Here is a 17,213-nt window from a genome sequence, read left to right as displayed (position 1 = left end):
GCGGTTCAAGTGGCGAATAGTTTGCTTTGGTCAGCGACCGATTGTGAAGTTTTCTTCAACTTTTGACCGTATTTATTGTCTCAGTCCAGTTGTGAAAGTTTATTTAACATTTTTATACAAGGGTTACTCTTCAATATGGTTATTCACCCAAGAAAATAACAGAACTGTTCCAAGTTCAGCAAAAGAGTCTGGACGACCTAATGATGTTCTCCAAGTTTTCCTGCCACATATCCTCCAGCTTCAATAAATTTGAAAAGTTTTGGTAAAATGAAACGAATGAATACTTTGACAGCTCGGACGTGACGGTTCGTCTGCAAAACGAAGAAGGATACAGGGAACAGGAGAATGCAACAGGATTTCCCTTTGTCTGCCCTATTCCAGCCTTCAAATCAATTTACTCACTACAGTATAGACCTTGGTTTGATTTTTTATGAAACATTTATTGGTGCTCTCTGAAACCCATTTAACCAGACCAGTGGGACCAGCCGCGGATCTCGTTCCAGATGTGGGTGCCGGGGCACTCGGTGGCGCTGACCTGGCGATGGCCGTACAGGATGTAGCCGGAGCTGAGCTGGCCGCGGTTGACCGCGTCGTTGAGCAGCTGCTGGGCGGCGGAGATCATGTTCGGCTCGAGGGTGTCCCAGTTGAAGTTGCCCAGGAAGCTGATGCCGATGCTGTAGGGGTTCCACTCGGCGGCGTGGGCGCCCATGTTGTTCCAGCCACGGCCCTCGTACACGTTGCCATCGCCGCCGATCAGGAAGTTGTAGCCGATGTCGGGCCAGCCCAGGGAGTCCATGTGGTAGTTCTGGACGCTCTGCAGCACGGCGTTGCACTGGGCACGGGTCTCGCAGTAGGAGCCGGCGGTGTGGTGGATGATGGCGTAGCTCAGGTAGTTGCCCAGGCCCACGGTCCACTTGGGGCCGCGACCGCCCCACTCGGCCTTCGAGATCACGTACACGCCCTGTGCCACGTACTGGCTGCAGACCAGGACGGCCAGGAGGAGAGCCACTTTGGAAGCCATGATTACCAGCTGTAATAGTTGACGATTGCTTGATGGAGATCGCAGGTCGGCCGGGGCGCTTTTATAGCCAACCGCGGTCGAAAATCCCATCTTATCGGGTCGAATTGAATTGATTTACAGCGCTACTCGACGGGACCAGCTCAGATTCGTATTGGGGGAAGCACCTTTGGGAGAGCCTCGTCATAATCTGCTGATTTTGATTTATTCGCTCGGCCATTCGGGTAGGTCCTTATCAGGTCTGGTGGCTGGCCTCGCGCATAATTTTCTTTTTCCAGTTGGTGAGCTTCCTCCGAAAATAAACACCCATTTACCTTCGTCATGGTGAGCTAAGAGACGACTTTTAACGAAAAGAAATTCCATTATTTTCCCAACTGAAACCCACTTTTAGGTTAACAGGGATCTATTTAAAAAACATTCAGGAGTAATCATTCGTAATACTCCAAAAGAAGAAATAAAGAAAAGTGTTAATTTCACAAAGGTTTCCCATTTTATTGCATATAGTATTTTTCGGCATTATACAAGCATTTTGAAATCGATCGAGACTTTTGACACTTGGTTGATTTAATTTCTAACAAGTCTAAAAAACACAGGCAAGTTTGTTGCACAATCTCTGTCAAGTTAACTTACGAATTTTCAAAAATAGTTCTTAAAAGTTCTTAGCTTTGAGTTGCCCAAGAATGGCTAATAGCACGTTTGGTGAGTAAGATGTCCTGTCAGTGGATTGGTAATATACTAACTTAAGGAATTTCATATTAACAGACTTCCTTGACAATTTAAATTTCATGGAAAACGTAAGTGCTTATGATATAAGATGCATTTAAACGTATATAAATACCGATTTGTTACTCCAGATGAGTTGTCTGGCCGTGATGAGTTTTCACTTTGAAAATCGTTGTATAATGGCCAGGCAAATTCCGGACTGCAAATACATTGCCCATTACTTTAATTACTACGAGATGATGTACTGTGCTGTCAAGATAGACAACAAGTTGACTGAAATTCTTGTGATGCTCCTCTTTGGCATAATCTACTGCATTTTCCTCTGCATCCTGTACATAAGCATCAACCAATAGTGAGTTTCAAGCTACAAATGAACAAGCAACAGATCTCGCTCAGTCAATTCTTGCAGCTTTTCACAAACGCTGAAAACCGCTGCCCTCAAGATGCGGATAAACGAGTACATGGCGGGTGTTCTGCTCGTGGGCGTGGCAACTTCAACGCCCGATGTCCTAGTTAACCTATCGCCCTGTAGGGACGAGGCCTATAGCTTAAACATAGCCATGTGCAGTGCCTTTACGATCATCTGTCTGAGCGGAGGCGCCGTGTGCTTCATTCGTCCTTTCAGGATGAATGGTCACAGTATTTGCCGCGACCTTCTTGTTCTCCTTTTCGTCGTGGAGGTGGTGCGACTTTTTGTTGACCTACCGGGTATACCGTCTTGGAAGAAGGGAGTTGGTAAGTCGGCTTTGCCAATAACCTGCAAAATTACCTAAAGTATTATTTTCCAGTGGTACTATGCATCTATCCACTTTATCTACTGCTTAATATAGTCGACCTTCTTCTCCTGCGATACACAATAAAAAGTAAGTATCCAACTTATAACATAGAAGAAACGGATTTGCAACGATTTACTTTTGTCCATAAAGAACTTCGAAGAGAGATTGAAGTTTTAAGACACTCGACATCCTCCAAACATAATGATCAGCATTTGAAGGAAAAAATAATTCTTTTGAACAGTCTTGAGGAAGAAGATGAAATCCAAATACGTGAAACGAAACTGTTCCGTCAGAGATCTGCCAATACCCGTTTCTTTATCACACCAAAACCGCTTATTCATCATAAGGAAGTTGATGTGGAAACGACCAGGACAATCCTCCACAGCGATGCGAATCCAAAAAACCTATTCCTGTTCAGCGAGTTCCTCCAAGCGATTAATCCCATTGACCCGGATGTATGGTACCTGAGCGGTACATGTGCCCGAATCGCACTTGTCCTCAAGTCCCCAATTGTTTTTATTCTAAGACTGACAATTCCATGTGTGGACTATCAGATGGTCAAGCATGGTTGGAGTAAGCTGCTGAATTGCATCCAAATAGTGATAACACCTTTCGTGGTTCTTTGTATGATTCAAAGTATGTATTTACTAGAAAAGGAGTAGAACTCTATCAATTTAATTTATTTTTTGTTGATGTTAATATATAAAACGAAGTTGATTTGCCTGCTTTTGGGCTCACAATATTGACTTATGAATTGCTTATAAATTAATTGTTAATGTACAAGTTAATTATAATATTTTACAAGCTGAGAATGTTGGCTTATTAAAGAACTTACGTAAATAATCACTATTCATCTATTTAATCACTTTTTAACTGAAAGAAGAAAAAGAAAATTTAGCACACCCGTCACTCGTAAACAAAGTAAAAATGTAATCTTAATAGGAATCAAAAGCGTTTAAAAACTTTAAGAACTATAATGTTGCCCTTTCTTTGACCTTTAAAATAGATAAAAGCATTAAAAGTGCAGCACTGAATGCATATTCTTGTGTTGAATACTAAGCGCTCATAATTGTTTTTCAAATGTTTAATTTTATACATTTTTCAATCCACCTCTTAGCTTCAATCGAAGGGACATACTTAACCTGGTATAAAGTTCTTCTTATGGAATACGCGGTATGGTCATTAGTGATAACAGTGCCCTTGGCCATAATTGTGTTTCTCCACTCGCGAACGGACATCCCGCCCCCTATCATTCCGTAAGAGAACCTCCTCGTGGGAATCCTTTAAACACCCCCTTAATACTGTTAGGTTTATGGCCTGCTCACAATTTTCACTGTGATTGTGTACTGTTGGAGTTGTGCCTGGGAAATGGATATCCTGGTGTCGATCATTGGCATTGTTTTCCACCTCAGTCCGTCCTTCATGAGCATCACCTTCAACTCTATGTCTGCTGCTGCGGCAGACCTAATTTACTACGCTCACCTGGCCGAGCACGGATACGGAAAGATGGCTTTCGGGGCCATCGTTGGTGGTTCAGTGTTCAGTAAGTAAATTAAGAGGTAGTAGCGGTAGGTATGACAGAGTGTATCCTTATATGGATGATCTTTCTATGCGTCTGAAAGTGCTTAATTGGTAGAGGGAAGACCCTTTCCCGACCCTAAAAATGCATTATTGTTTTTTAACTAAGAATTTAAGATTTCAAAACTAAACCCCTGGTTTTTCTGGTAAATCAACGAAAACGATTTTAAATATTATAAATTGATTTGGTAGATACATATCTTACACACTTCCACAGGACACTCAAAGTATGAATCAGCTGATGTAGTTTTTGAGAATAATAAAGTCGGTAACATATCTTACAGTTTCTTAGATGATTGTATACACTGGTACCTATAGTTACTTTACTTCTCTATTTTGACTCACAACCATAGACAGTGAATTCAAGTTTCAGTTTTTCTTCCGCAGACGTGGTTTTCAACGTTGGAATGGAGTTGTTGGTGGGGACCAAGCTTGGTTCGCACGGTCAAGTACTTCTGTTCGGAGAAGAGGGCGAGACCATCATATTGTTCCTGGTGATAACCATCTTAACCACCATTTGGTGGTCCTTGACCTTCGACTTCTCTGCCCGTCGATCATCTGGAGTGTTCCTGTGGTGCCTGTTTATCCTGTTCTTCATCTACATATCTGCCATTGAATTTAAGTGGGTGCACGGCTTCGGCGTCAATACGCCCATCCACGCATATTGTGAATTGGACACCAGATTGTAAAATAATATTCAACTTGAGTTTTCTGTGCGCACAATTTATTAAGAAAGGAGTTCGGGTCGGGATCTAACCAGACCAGTGGGACCAGCCGCGGATCTCGTTCCAGATGTGGGTGCCGGGGCACTCGGTGGCGCTGACCTGGCGATGGCCGTACAGGATGTAGCCGGAGCTGAGCTGGCCGCGGTTGACCGCGTCGTTGAGCAGCTGCTGGGCGGCGGAGATCATGTTCGGCTCGAGGGTGTCCCAGTTGAAGTTGCCCAGGAAGCTGATGCCGATGCTGTAGGGGTTCCACTCGGCGGCGTGGGCGCCCATGTTGTTCCAGCCACGGCCCTCGTACACGTTGCCATCGCCGCCGATCAGGAAGTTGTAGCCGATGTCGGGCCAGCCCAGGGAGTCCATGTGGTAGTTCTGGACGCTCTGCAGCACGGCGTTGCACTGGGCACGGGTCTCGCAGTAGGAGCCGGCGGTGTGGTGGATGATGGCGTAGCTCAGGTAGTTGCCCAGGCCCACGGTCCACTTGGGGCCGCGACCGCCCCACTCGGCCTTCGAGATCACGTACACGCCCTGTGCCACGTACTGGCTGCAGACCAGGACGGCCAGGAGGAGAGCCACTTTGGAAGCCATGATTACCAGCTGTAATAGTTGACGATCGCTTGATGGAGATCGTTGGTGAGCCGGGGCGCTTATATACCCAGCCGCGATCCGAAAAGTATGGCATCTTATCGGGTGGCTAATGCCTGATTTACAGCTCTCCCCAGCGGCACATGCTTACATTCGTATTAGGGGAAGACCCTCGGCGTCACAATCTTCCGATGTTGATTTATTCAGCGTTTTATGAAGGTGGTTCCTTTAAATAACTGCTTTATCAACGGATTCCAGTCGACGTGTTGGCTGGCCAAAAGTATGCTGACTTGCTGGAAAAAATGACAATCAAAAGGTGTGTTGTTCTTTTTCCGTCAGTAGGAAACAACATTTTTTTATGTTGCATTGACTTGAACAAAGGAAAGAAACCTAAATATGAACTTAACTGCACTTGACTTCGAATTCGACTACTTTATTAAGAATGTAAGAATGTTTTACGGATTTTTCAAACTAATTTAAATTCTTGTGTTTAACAGATGAGTTGCAGAGCTATGATGAGGCTTCCCTATTCCTATCGTTGCAAGATGGCCACTCAAGTCGCCGATTGCAAGCGCATCATCAACTTCTTCAACTACTTCAGGATGATGTACTGCTCCATTGACATCGAAGACAAGAAGACAGAGGTCGTGTTCATGTTTCTGTTTGTGTTCATTTGCGTGGCCTTTCTCTGGGTGATGTCCTTTAACATCGATACCTAGTAAGTTCTATGAAGCATTGAACATGCCTTTCATAACCTACTGGAGATCTTTCAGCTTCTCACCCGTTCTGAAAATAATCTCCTTGAAGCTCCACATGAACGAGTACCTGGCGGGGATTACCCTACTGGCGTTTGGCAATGCCAGTCCTGAAATTATAGCAAACTTAATGCCAGTAAGAGCCGATGCTCCGATTTATACCATAGCTCTGGGTAATACCTTGGCTATTATTCTTTTGAGTGGCGGGACGGTTTGCTTTTTGAGACCCTTCAAAATGAACGGACATTGCACTGTGCGAGATTTGTTGTTTTTGCTTCTGGCAGTGGAGGTTCTGGGATTTTTACTCATCAAGGAGGGAGCTGCGACCTTGGGAGACGCCTTTAGTATGACCCTGAAACTTATTTGACTTAATAATAGTTTAAATTGGAAATTATCTTTTAGTTCTTTTCTTCATTTACGTAGTATATGTGGCTATCAATGTAGCAGATTTGGCCTTAATGAGATTTCACATGAGAAGTAAGGAGCAGTAAATCCGTACTTGGTATTGTAAAATTCTTTAAACCATTTTTCGTATAGAACTCCGAAAAGAAGTTGCCTACTTGGGGAGTTTATCTCCTCCACCAATGAGGGAATTAGAAGAAAAGCTGCGGAAACTGACTGAATGGGAAGAGGAGGATGACATTCGGATACATGACACCACAAAGACTCGCATGGCCAGGAATGCCAGTAATAATACGTCCGATCCAACGAGAAGTGGCTATTTCACCACCCCGAAACCGGAACGAAGACCTGAAGCCGTCAACTACGAGGCAAATCGAACCAGCCTGCATAATACGGAAAATCCCAAGAATCTTCTACTCTTCAAAGAGTTCTTCCAGTCCCTCAATCCCGTTGATGGAGAAGCCTGGCAGTTGAGTGGTAAATGCTATCGGATATACCTTATAGTCAGATCTCCCCTGGTATTCGTACTACTCATATTTATTCCCGTGGTGAATTACGAAAAGGACAAGCACGGCTGGAGCAAGTTGCTCAACTGCACGCAGATTGTGACGAATCCGTTTGTGGTCATTACCCTGGTGCACTGTAGGTATGCAAAACGATTTAGTTAAACTATGTGATCGTTAATTGCTTGAGTTATTTAGCTGCTGTGTCTAGTGTGTACCACACCTGGTATATAACCCTCAACTTCAGCTTTTCAATGTGGTCGCCGTGCCTCACCATTCCACTGGCTGTTCTCATTTTTTTGCACTCACGGACAGACATTCCACCGATTTATCACCACGTAAGTATTGATATCGAACTCGAATTGGTCTTACCATCTGCCTAGCTGTTTATTATCCTCACCTTTTTCAGTTCCATGGTGACCATCTGGTTTACTGTCACTGAACTGGAAGTTCTCTCTGAGATAGTTGGCATTGTATTTAACCTATCCGAGACCTTTATGGCGGTCACCTTCGAAGCCGTGTCGAATGCCACTCCGGATATTTTAGCCAATGCCCAGTTGGCCATGCAGGGATATGGACGGATGGCCTTTGCAGCTATAATTGGTAGTCCAGTTTTCGGTAAATAAAAAATGAGCATTTCCCTACTTTATTTATAATTATTAATCGAACATTCCAGCGATTTTGATCAGCATGAGCGTAGCCTTCTTCTTCAATCTTCAAGTTCGAGAGAAAGGCGCCAATTTGTGGGTCTACGGCGATCTAGGTGAAAACTGTTATGTATTTCTGGTAATAACCATTCTGACTACATTGTGGTGGAGCATGACCTTTGACTTTTACGCCCGAAGATCCGCTGGTGTTTTCCTTTGGGTGATTTATTTTCTGTTCCTTATCTACGCAGTTGGTGTGGAGTTGGAGTTAGTACATGAGTTTTCCAGAAATCAATATTTTGCACCAATATAATTTGGTAATTAGGAAATACTCATAAAATATGGTTTTGTTGACCCTATACTTTATTTCAATAAAAATATTTTTTTCCTTATTTAGCTTCAATAAACCTTTGAACAATCCGTTGATTGCTCCAATAAAAAATCTCGGATAAACTAATGAAAAATCGCATTCTGTGCAAAACTTCCGCCCATAATCATGCAGAAGCCGACATACTGACTAATTAAGTTAATGAAGTATCATAATTAAAACATTGCCAAGGGAACTGCTTTCGAAAGGCGTTGGCAACAAGCAAAAGAACCCACAGCGGTCCATTGAAATGCAGCGGAGTAGACACTCTTGGCAAACTGTCCTGTCTCGACGCTCCAGTTTCACTGCATAAAAAAGCGAGTTGCATAATGAAGGAAAACCGATGGAAAAGCCGGGGAGAGCTTCTCGTTAATTAGGGTTAAAGTGGCTCGAGGTTGGTGTCCTCTTAACGTTTAAGGGGCGAGTGATTTGTGCGACAATGATACTCGAGGATTTCAGCTCAGACGAATGACTCTGTGAAGGAACCAAGTTAATCGATCAGCGAAATAAGACAATGATTTACTGGTTTAATGGAAATATTTAAACTGCATTGGAAATATTTAAATATTGTTAGGTATTTATTTTATATTGCTTACGCCATTTAATTATTTTATAAAAGTATAAGAATAATTAAAACACTTAACTAGTCAGTCAGTAATATTAAATAAGTTATTGTGTTACTATTTAATGCAATAATTCGTCCGTATATAGAATATTCGTAGGTTATCAGAATTTTTTGTACAATATTCTATTTATTTATTTTGCACACTTAGAACATATTTAAAACTGATAAACAGTTTTTAAAGGGAACCTTTTTTTCTCTGTGCATCACCATAGCCAGCATTAATATTGACTCCAGATGTAAATTTCACTTGCTTCCGGCTATTATGCCACTGCAGCTGAAACATAACCATTAGATTTAAGTACAATTGCATAAACAAGAAGTGCTGGCTCAAATAGGGGAAAAAATACGAAGCGGAAGCCAACTTGCAGTTCCAACTTCAAAGGCGAAAGCCACGCAAAATTCCGGCAGCAATAAAAGCACTCAACTCCCTTAGACTTCCCGTCTATCTGTCTGACTGTCTGACTCTCTGACTGTCTGCCTGTCCATCTGTCCATCCGCTAGACCCTCTATCTGTGCACTTAATGTGACATGTTTTTGCAACAGCTTTGGTTTCTCCTTTCGCCACTCGAGATTCCGATTCCGATTCCGATTCCTCCGCCCAGCAGGAAGCTCCATGGCCATGAGATTTGATGCATTTTGCTTGTTACCAAATTGTTTTGCATTTTCCTCTACGTTTTTACATAGACTTGCAGTGCCGAATTGAATGCAAAAACGAGAGAAGAAGTCCTTTTTCTATGCAATTGGCTTGGTCCTGGCATGATTCGGTGTGAAAGTCATCAAATATTTAAAGTACAAGTGCGGAATCGCATCCACATTGCCAGTCATTGTTTATGCAAGAAGGGAAATTGATTTCGAATGATGTACGAGTATCTTCTGGATAAAACTCTAAACTTTAGTGTTTAATGGGTACTTAGTTCTGGAGCATTCTATTCCTTAACAGCTTATCAGTAGTTTTGTGTTATTATTTCACAAGATTAAATTCGACCGACAAGCCTCTGTTGGCATGTTCATTTGATATCGCTCGTGAATGAATTTATTTATACCGCTGTGGATTGTTTAATGGTCGTCATAAATTTTATAGTATCTTAGGAACGTGCGAGCAATTTTAATTTCGAATAATTATTCTAGACACGTGTTCATGTATCTTTCTTGGTAGATACAGATTTTAAATTATATTTGTTAAATATTATTTTTACTTATTTTTAGCCGCTCAAATTCTGTTCCGGGTCAAACTATTCTTTTTCATGAATCTTTCTTGGTAGATACGGATTTTAAGTTATTTTTTTCCTTTTTTTTGGTAAGAAGTCCAAGCCCTTCTTGCAAACTATTTATAAAGTGGTGCTAAGGAAGCGGGAAACCCTCATCATTTTTCTTAATAAACAAAAAATACCCCAAAAAATGGCAAACATATTTCACGTTGCCGTTTGCAGCCAGCCATTTCCGCAGCAAAACTTTGTGCTGCAGTTGTCAGTTGGTTAAATGGAAAAAATGAAAAGACCAGCCAGGGCCACATTTATTTATGGGGCGAGAACGCACCATATTAAATAACTTGAAACGGAAGATTTATGCCTGGAGACGGCCTGCAGTTGTGGACTCCCCTTATACGGCTGGCCATAAATTGCCGCTTAGCATTATAACTCAATTAGCAGGTGGATCGGCGTATTGCGTATACGCCGGGTTGCACGGCAGCAACAGCCGCATTTACAGCTGTACCAGTGAATTATGCAAGCCCTAATTAATGTCAAGCGGCAGGGGAACCCCGGCTTCAGACTGCTGTACTGCTTTAGTTGCCATTGTAGGTCACTTCCCGCCCAGTCCTGTAAATCCTTTGGGCGTGGCCTGTGTGCACTTGTTGTTGCGGGCTAATGAATCGGCTGCCAGGAGTCTTGCCTTCGTGTCTGCGGCTCGCCGGCAATTAGCGCCGACTCACACTCGACTTAACCGCCTTGTCATCGCAGAGGTGCAGCAGCAGCTTACAGTCAACATGGCGTACTGGCAATCCCATTGCCCCACTGCCTTACATCCACTACCAACTTTAAACTTAAGCGAAATCCTTATACGCAAGTACGTTTACTTCATAATATTGATTAATTTATTCAGAATAACGTGAGCAACTAATTTAAAGTTTTAATCTAAATTTAAAGCTAGTATGCAAATAATTCATGGGCTCAATAAATTATTTCAAGAGTATTTTTTTTAACAACCCCACTGCCTTACATCAACTACCAACATTAAAATTGAAAGCATGGTTAGCAAGTACACTTTTGTAATTTAATACAATTGAAAAATTAATTTGGAATAATATGAACGGAAGAATTACATATCATATTTTAATTTAAAGCAAGTAAACTAATGGTAAAATTAGGTCAAAACTTTTTAAACATTTTTTTTTATACCATGCAGAGGGTTTTATAACAATGCTAAGACGTTTGCAAAACCTTTAAATTCACAACATATATAGTATATTTATAAAAACAAGCATGATTTTTGGCAGATGATGTTTTCTAATCAATTTATTATTAAATCGCCGTTAGTCTTTATCAGAAAATTATTATTTTTGGAAAAAATTGTGGAGGCCCTATGCTCCCGGGTGGAGTGAAGAAGGTAAATTTTAATTTAAAAATAGAAAAATCGCACTTAGCTCGATCTACTAGTATATCATGTAGCTTCCATAGAAGAAAAATAGAAAATGAATAGATAATTTGACATAACTCAGACGTACTAGAGACTCAGACGTGTACACACAGTTTAAATTTTATTTCTTCTTATTAATTTCAGTCTAGACGTCCCCGAAAGCAGCGTGAACTGGTCTGTCCCTAGTAAAGGAATGTATGCATCTACTATTGATCAAGATTGCAAAGAGCAGGTAGATACAGTAAAAGACTATACAATAGATTCCCACGGAGCGCCGTGCATAAAAGCCCAACGTGGTGGACCACAAAAGTATAAGGAATAGGCCAAGGATAAGAAAAGTGAAGGCGTTTGCGCCGTAATTGCCCATTTGGTTTTCATACATGAGCTCAAAGCCAAAAATACGTTTGACGTAGAGCACAGTGTTCGCCGAAAAAATAACAGCTGTGGTGGAGTCAGATATTATTATTAAGCTAAGAGTTAATATTGGAAAGGCTCACTGAAGAAGGGTCCTCCGATGGCAGAGGCGTAGCCCATCCGTGGATAGCCATGCAAGGCCATCGCTATGTTGGCAATCAGTGGTCCCAGACTTCCCGTACAACCCTTCACAGTGGCGCCCATGAAGTCGTCTTCGATGTGCATTGTGTGTCCTATCACCTCCAGGACCTTATCTATTTCCGTGGCGCACACAAAGATGATGAACATGGAACCGGTCAGGTTCATTATGGTAAAGACCTGCGGATAAGGTTTTTTGTTTTTTCTAATAAAAACAGCTCGTTCTATTAGAAATCTGCGCTATTGCAATATTGAGACTTTGCCATTTTGAAATGTTCGTATGTAATTACCTATGTTCGTATTAAAGTGAGTAAAGTGAGTTTCGATAAAGATTAAGTAAGAAATAAATGTTTGTCTAGCATGAAAAATAAACCTACTTTTTAAGGATTATACTTTTAAGCGAATATATGTTTAATAACTTTTAGAAAATTAAACCAGTTTTTGAAATATTTTGCATTACATTTGCCACTCTGATTTGTGGGCTTTGATTATAAACCCTCCAAGCACGCCCTTATTTACCAATTTCGTGAAATGAATACATAAAATACTATATACCTATTTAATATGAATGTTTTGGTTGAATTGAAGATAATTTGAAGCTCACCCAGTGGTAAGGTGGTGGCAAATCGGTTCGGGATTTGCGAAACATAACCAAGGCTATTGGCAATGTGATGAGCAGCGAGTAGAGTCCGTAAATGTATTCTGTGCCGAGGGAACTGTACCAGAGCTGTTCGCGACTGCAGCTAATCAAAGCTGCCGGAGGATAGGATTGGTTAACGGAAAAGTGAACAGGAAGTGCCTGCTGCCACTAACACTTAATTACAATGATGGACATCGCCGGATTCAGCACGACATGAATGCAGTTCAAGAGCTTGTTCCAGCCATGTTTGTCCAGTTCGTAGTCCACCAGGGGAATGTAGACAATGCAGATGACCACGCCCGGAACCTGAACCACCATCATGGCCCGCTCGATCATGTTGGCCTTCCGCCACTTCACACAGGTGATCGGTCTCAGGGCCACAAAGAAGTCACTAAACAGTCCCCAGTTCGGGCCCCTCGTTCTGTTGTACAGTACATTTCGAGTGGCTCTCCTGTCCACGCTGATGCGAGTATTTAGGGTCATTGGCCTTGTCGTGTAACGCATCTTGTTTATGGTCGGACCCGAGCTGCTCCTCTCGAAAATCTCCACTCGAGCATTTTGGGAGTACGCCTCTCGTAGTTTCTCCAGTTCTTGTAGCCGCTTTCGTTTGGCTGGGGTCACTTTCCCATCCAAGATGGCATCGATTTCAGCATTTGTCTCTAGGGTGCAAGACTGTCAGTATCTATTTACCAACATTTAAATAGAAACCGAAAAAGCTTACGCTTTAAAGCCCTCCGGATTAGGTACACATCTGTTATATTCACTGCTAAGTAAAAAATGTAAACCAAAAACATAACTAAACGTAAAAGGAACGTGTTTCAGTATAGAATGGTATAAGGTTAATAAGCGTACATATGAATTCTCCCTCTGCTAGGTGAGATCCGGACTCCAGGAAGTGTTCAAACACCATCAAACTAAAAATTAGGAACAAAATGTCCCGCGCACTTTCGTAGGCGTTCATCTTGAAGGGACACATGTAGCAGATCAGGCCACCAGAAACCATGGACACAAACAGGGCTGCCGCAAAGCTGTTGGCAACCACCGGCACGTCGGCATTGACACTGGCCAAATTGGAAAAGAGGTCGGCTGAGCTGTTACCAAAGGCCAGCAGGGTCACGCCCGCCAAGTGTTCGTTCATATGGAGGAACATAGAAACGGCCTTCAGAGCAGGACTGTAGCTGGAATAATATTTAAGAATTTATTTACCCGTAAAAAAAATGTTTAACACATATTTAATCAGTTAGCGAACCCATTTTCATGTTACCTATATTAAATTCTATTCTAATTTCTCCTAGCCTTAAGTTTTATTTAAATAATGTCAATTATCAGGATAAATTAATTTAATGTTAGCTCTAAAATAATTATTCTCAAGTACAAGATATTATATATTATTACAAAATATTATAGGAATATCCATAGTTACCAAATGTTATAGTAAAAAGGAAACCCATTCTAAGGAGTTTTCCAGAAGTACATAGTTCTTATTTCTTTAATATTTTTCAAAGATTTTTGAAATACTATTTTACCTGCAAGTTATAGAATATGAGTAATGATTGCGTGCCCTTGCGAACTTGAGGTCAAATGATAAGATAGCAATACTTTGGATCGGTACTCACTAGTTGGTGCAAACGTTGATCAACAGGAGCAGTATCAAGAAACAAAGGAGCACAAAAAATGTGAGGAAGACCAACTGCTCGAATTGGTTGACGCAGTTGAGGTCGCAGGCCAGGAGCCTCATGTAGGGCACCAAGTTTGTGCTCGAGTTGCAGTTCTTGGCCTTCTTTACGAACGCGCACCTCTCCTCAAAGGGGAAATTATTGGCCACGAAGCAGCTGACGTTGTCCCAGAAGTTTTCAAACTGCTTATCCATTGCATTGGGGACAACTTCATCGGATTGCCCATTCTGGTTGATGTCCATTGCAGTGTTGTTTGTGTAGGCAAATTAAAGTCTTTAAATCGAGTGACATGTTTTCTAAACGATTTTCAACAGGGTGTGCAAGTCTACTATGTGAGAAGATAGAGTACTCGTATTTGTATAACCATCGAACAATTTTTGCGAAACACGAAAAATCCCTGAATATTTTCCATTCTATTGCTAATTAAAAAATGTTGAATATATTTTTGTTGTTTTTTATCAGATCGACTTGATTTCTTCTAACTGCTATTGAATTTCGGAATAAATTTTATCAAAATCTGATCACTCCATCATATAGCTGTCATAGGAAAGATAAAAAAATAGATATATAAATAATGAGAAAAAAATTATAACGTCGATTTTTATAATCCCACAAGTATGATTTTCAAAATATGTAGTTTTTTAATAAGTTTTTTATCATATAGCTGCCATAGGAAATAACGGAAATAAAATTATAGCATCGTTGTTTTTTATCAGACAGGCATGATTTTTGGAATATAGAGTTTTCTAACCACTACTAATTACGAATTAAATTGCATCTAAATCGGACGACTATATCATATAGTCATATAAACAATAGTCGAAAATATGGAAAGTTAATGGAAATATCGTCATAGCTTCGATGTGGTTTAGCCTTTATGTATTTTCTTTTACATATTAGATGACTGCTTGACTTGATGACTTCGGCTTACCGAAGCTTCCTTTCTTGTTATATTATAAAATTTACAAATGAAATTAAGATTTGATAGATTATCTGAACAGAAAAAGTTCTCTACAGTCCATCGTTGGATCTTCCAAGTAAAAGAGGAACTACCTGTTTGGTAAAGGTGCCCAAAACCCCGACAAGCCGGGGGATAACTGACACTTTTCTTTTGGACAACTCAAAAACAATTCCAAATTGGAGCCAATTAAGAGAAAGCTGACCCCAAGCCGCCAGTAGCTTGCTGCTTCGATCGGTGGCATTGGATTGAAGAGGACTCCTGGGCAAAATGGTCAGCCAGTTGCCCGCCCAGTCCGCCCATCTCGCCAAGCTCGCTCCATCCGGTCCGGTGTCCGTTGCCGTGGTCAGCAACTTGCAGAGGCCTCGTTCGAGTTCCCGCCACAGGACACTCGTCGCGATCCTGGTCTCCAGTGACCTGGGAGCCTACATCAGGAGTCTTGCGGCAAACTTGGCCGCAAAGGTATGGGCGCTTTTTCGCCCGGGTCTGCAGGTCACCTACAAGAAGGTTCCATTGTCTCCGGAGTTGGAACGAAAACTGGCCGAGATGAGCAGAAAGACGCTGGTGCTCGACCTGGACGAGACCCTGGTACACTCATGCTACCTCGATCCCGATACGCACGAAAATGTGGGCTGCCATTCGCTGCCTGAAGGCGCCAAACCGGATTTCTTGCTCAACGTTACCCTGGAGGGGATCGAACCAATAGCCTTCCAGGTCTTCAAGCGGCCGCATGTCGACCAGTTCCTGCACTTTGTGTCCCAGTGGTACGATTTGGTGATCTACACCGCCAGCCTGGAGGCCTATGCCGACCAGGTGGTGGACTTACTGGACGCGGGACGAGGCATTATGCCCCGACGCCTCTACAGGCAGCACTGCCGCAACTTCTCGCCGCTGGTCACCAAGGACCTGACCCTGGCCAGTCCGGACATGAGTGGCACCTTCATCATCGACAACACGCCGTTCGCCTACCGCGATTTTCCGGAAAACGCCATTCCCATCAAGTCGTTCATCTACGATCCGGAGGATACGGAGCTGCTGAAGCTGCTGCCCTTCCTCGATGCCCTGCGATTCACCAAGGACGTGCGCTCGATCCTCGGAAGGCGAGTGGTTGCCACCTCCCAATCGGTTTTGGGAGCCAGACCTCGCGAGTCACGTCCTTAAAAATAAAGTAACAATAAACAAGTCTGGTTTTCAACAAATTTATATTTTGCAATTTTCTTAAAATTTGTATTACAAAATTCTATCAATGTTTTTCAAGCCTGCAGTATTCTTGTACCACACAATTAAAATTCTTTTAAGTTATATTAATTTCAAATGAAAGATGCCTTATTGTAGTGGATAATGTCACAATAAACTTCAAATTCAGTTAGTATTCATACATGCATACATGCTTAGCTTGCGAATTAGTAGAGAAATTGCTAAAGAGACTTAAGTCTCTTTCTATTAATATTAGTCAATGAAAATAATGTTTTAATATTGCAGTGTTACTTTGTTTTCATTTCAAGCAAATAGTAAATTCCAACTAGATTGTATGTTTATATTAAAAACGTGTTCCATGCTAATTGCAGGTCATTTATCCTTTAATCAACCCAAGCCGTTTGAGACACGGCCAAAAGCAACAGCATATGAGGCAACCTCAGCACAGATGCATTTTATTGCTCATACGCCAGGTGGGCCGGCTGTGTTTTTTGCGCTTGCCGTGTGTGCGAGCAGAAGTTCGGGGAACACCGACTGCATGCAAATGCCGGAGCGTAATGATGTTGCGGCTTTTTGACTTTACACGGCCACAGCAAAAGCCACAATTCTGAGCCACCTGATGCCATCCGCCTGCCGCCTGCCGTGGTGGAAAGTTGCAAAAGTTTAAATTGAATTCTTAATTATTGCGCACACGAGGCTGCAATTTTAATGCACACAGTTTTGGGGGCAAACCGAAATGTTTAGATAATAATTCAGCTTTCCTGCAAATTGTCAAATGCGCACCGGCTACGGAGAGAGTCCCATGATAATTTTATTTTCCCCTATTTTTTTTTGGGGGGATCAAAGAGATTCATG

At 42.0% G+C, this 17,213-nt stretch overlaps 6 protein-coding genes across 9 annotated transcripts; 3 read left to right on the top strand and 3 right to left on the bottom strand.

The window, feature by feature from the left end:
* Positions 1–419: 419 nt before the first annotated feature.
* On the bottom strand, positions 420–1,045 carry LOC108090550 (peptidoglycan-recognition protein SC1a). Its single transcript, XM_017189288.1, has one exon. It carries the CDS (start codon positions 1,019–1,021, stop codon positions 464–466), a length of 558 nt encoding a protein of 185 aa, XP_017044777.1. The 5' UTR covers positions 1,022–1,045; the 3' UTR covers positions 420–463.
* A 565-nt stretch (positions 1,046–1,610) lies between these two features.
* Positions 1,611–4,858, top strand: LOC108090548 (mitochondrial sodium/calcium exchanger protein). The gene is given in 10 exon segments (XM_017189286.2): positions 1,611–1,717; positions 1,781–1,812; positions 1,873–2,093; positions 2,151–2,476; positions 2,530–2,604; positions 2,668–3,153; positions 3,635–3,760; positions 3,763–3,773; positions 3,826–4,060; positions 4,483–4,858. Coding segments are annotated over 10 exon segments (1,833 nt in total). The 5' UTR covers positions 1,611–1,698; the 3' UTR covers positions 4,785–4,858.
* LOC108090549 (peptidoglycan-recognition protein SC1a) lies at positions 4,798–5,429 on the bottom strand. The gene has a single exon (XM_017189287.1). The coding sequence runs from the start codon at positions 5,403–5,405 to the stop codon at positions 4,848–4,850; it is 558 nt and encodes a 185-aa protein (XP_017044776.1). The 5' UTR covers positions 5,406–5,429; the 3' UTR covers positions 4,798–4,847.
* Positions 5,430–5,741: 312 nt separating this feature from the next.
* On the top strand, positions 5,742–8,022 carry LOC108090304 (mitochondrial sodium/calcium exchanger protein). Of its 2 annotated transcripts, XM_017188914.1 has the most exons (8): positions 5,742–5,846; positions 5,900–6,120; positions 6,176–6,501; positions 6,560–6,634; positions 6,695–7,201; positions 7,261–7,400; positions 7,446–7,680; positions 7,739–8,022. In XM_017188914.1, the coding sequence occupies exons 1-8, from the start codon at positions 5,799–5,801 to the stop codon at positions 8,020–8,022; spliced, it is 1,836 nt and encodes a 611-aa protein (XP_017044403.1). In that variant the 5' UTR covers positions 5,742–5,798. The 2 variants fall into 2 exon arrangements, with proteins under 2 accessions (XP_017044403.1, XP_017044404.1); XM_017188915.2 differs by lacking the exon at positions 7,739–8,022 and having other exon boundaries at positions 5,821–6,120; positions 7,472–7,618.
* A 3,417-nt stretch (positions 8,023–11,439) lies between these two features.
* Positions 11,440–14,507, bottom strand: LOC108090270 (mitochondrial sodium/calcium exchanger protein). Of its 3 annotated transcripts, none has more exons than XM_017188879.1 (7): positions 14,144–14,507; positions 13,380–13,705; positions 13,249–13,323; positions 12,701–13,186; positions 12,492–12,640; positions 11,833–12,067; positions 11,440–11,776 (listed from the first exon to the last, which is right to left on the bottom strand). In XM_017188879.1, exons 1-7 carry the CDS (start codon positions 14,443–14,445, stop codon positions 11,481–11,483), a joined length of 1,869 nt encoding a protein of 622 aa, XP_017044368.1. In that variant the 5' UTR covers positions 14,446–14,507; the 3' UTR covers positions 11,440–11,480. The 3 variants fall into 3 exon arrangements, with proteins under 3 accessions (XP_017044368.1, XP_017044369.1, XP_017044370.1); XM_017188880.1 differs by having other exon boundaries at positions 13,249–13,293; XM_017188881.1 differs by having other exon boundaries at positions 13,249–13,290.
* Positions 14,508–15,295: 788 nt separating this feature from the next.
* Positions 15,296–16,539, top strand: LOC108090278 (CTD nuclear envelope phosphatase 1). Its single transcript, XM_017188889.2, has one exon. It carries the CDS (start codon positions 15,432–15,434, stop codon positions 16,320–16,322), a length of 891 nt encoding a protein of 296 aa, XP_017044378.1. The 5' UTR covers positions 15,296–15,431; the 3' UTR covers positions 16,323–16,539.
* The last annotated feature ends 674 nt before the right edge of the window (positions 16,540–17,213 follow it).

The sequence above is a fragment of the Drosophila ficusphila genome, unplaced genomic scaffold (genome assembly GCF_018152265.1).
Source record: "Drosophila ficusphila isolate 14025-0441.05 unplaced genomic scaffold, ASM1815226v1 contig_414, whole genome shotgun sequence".
NCBI lineage: Eukaryota > Metazoa > Arthropoda > Insecta > Diptera > Drosophilidae > Drosophila > Drosophila ficusphila.
This window is presented reverse-complemented; position numbering and strand designations above follow the sequence as displayed.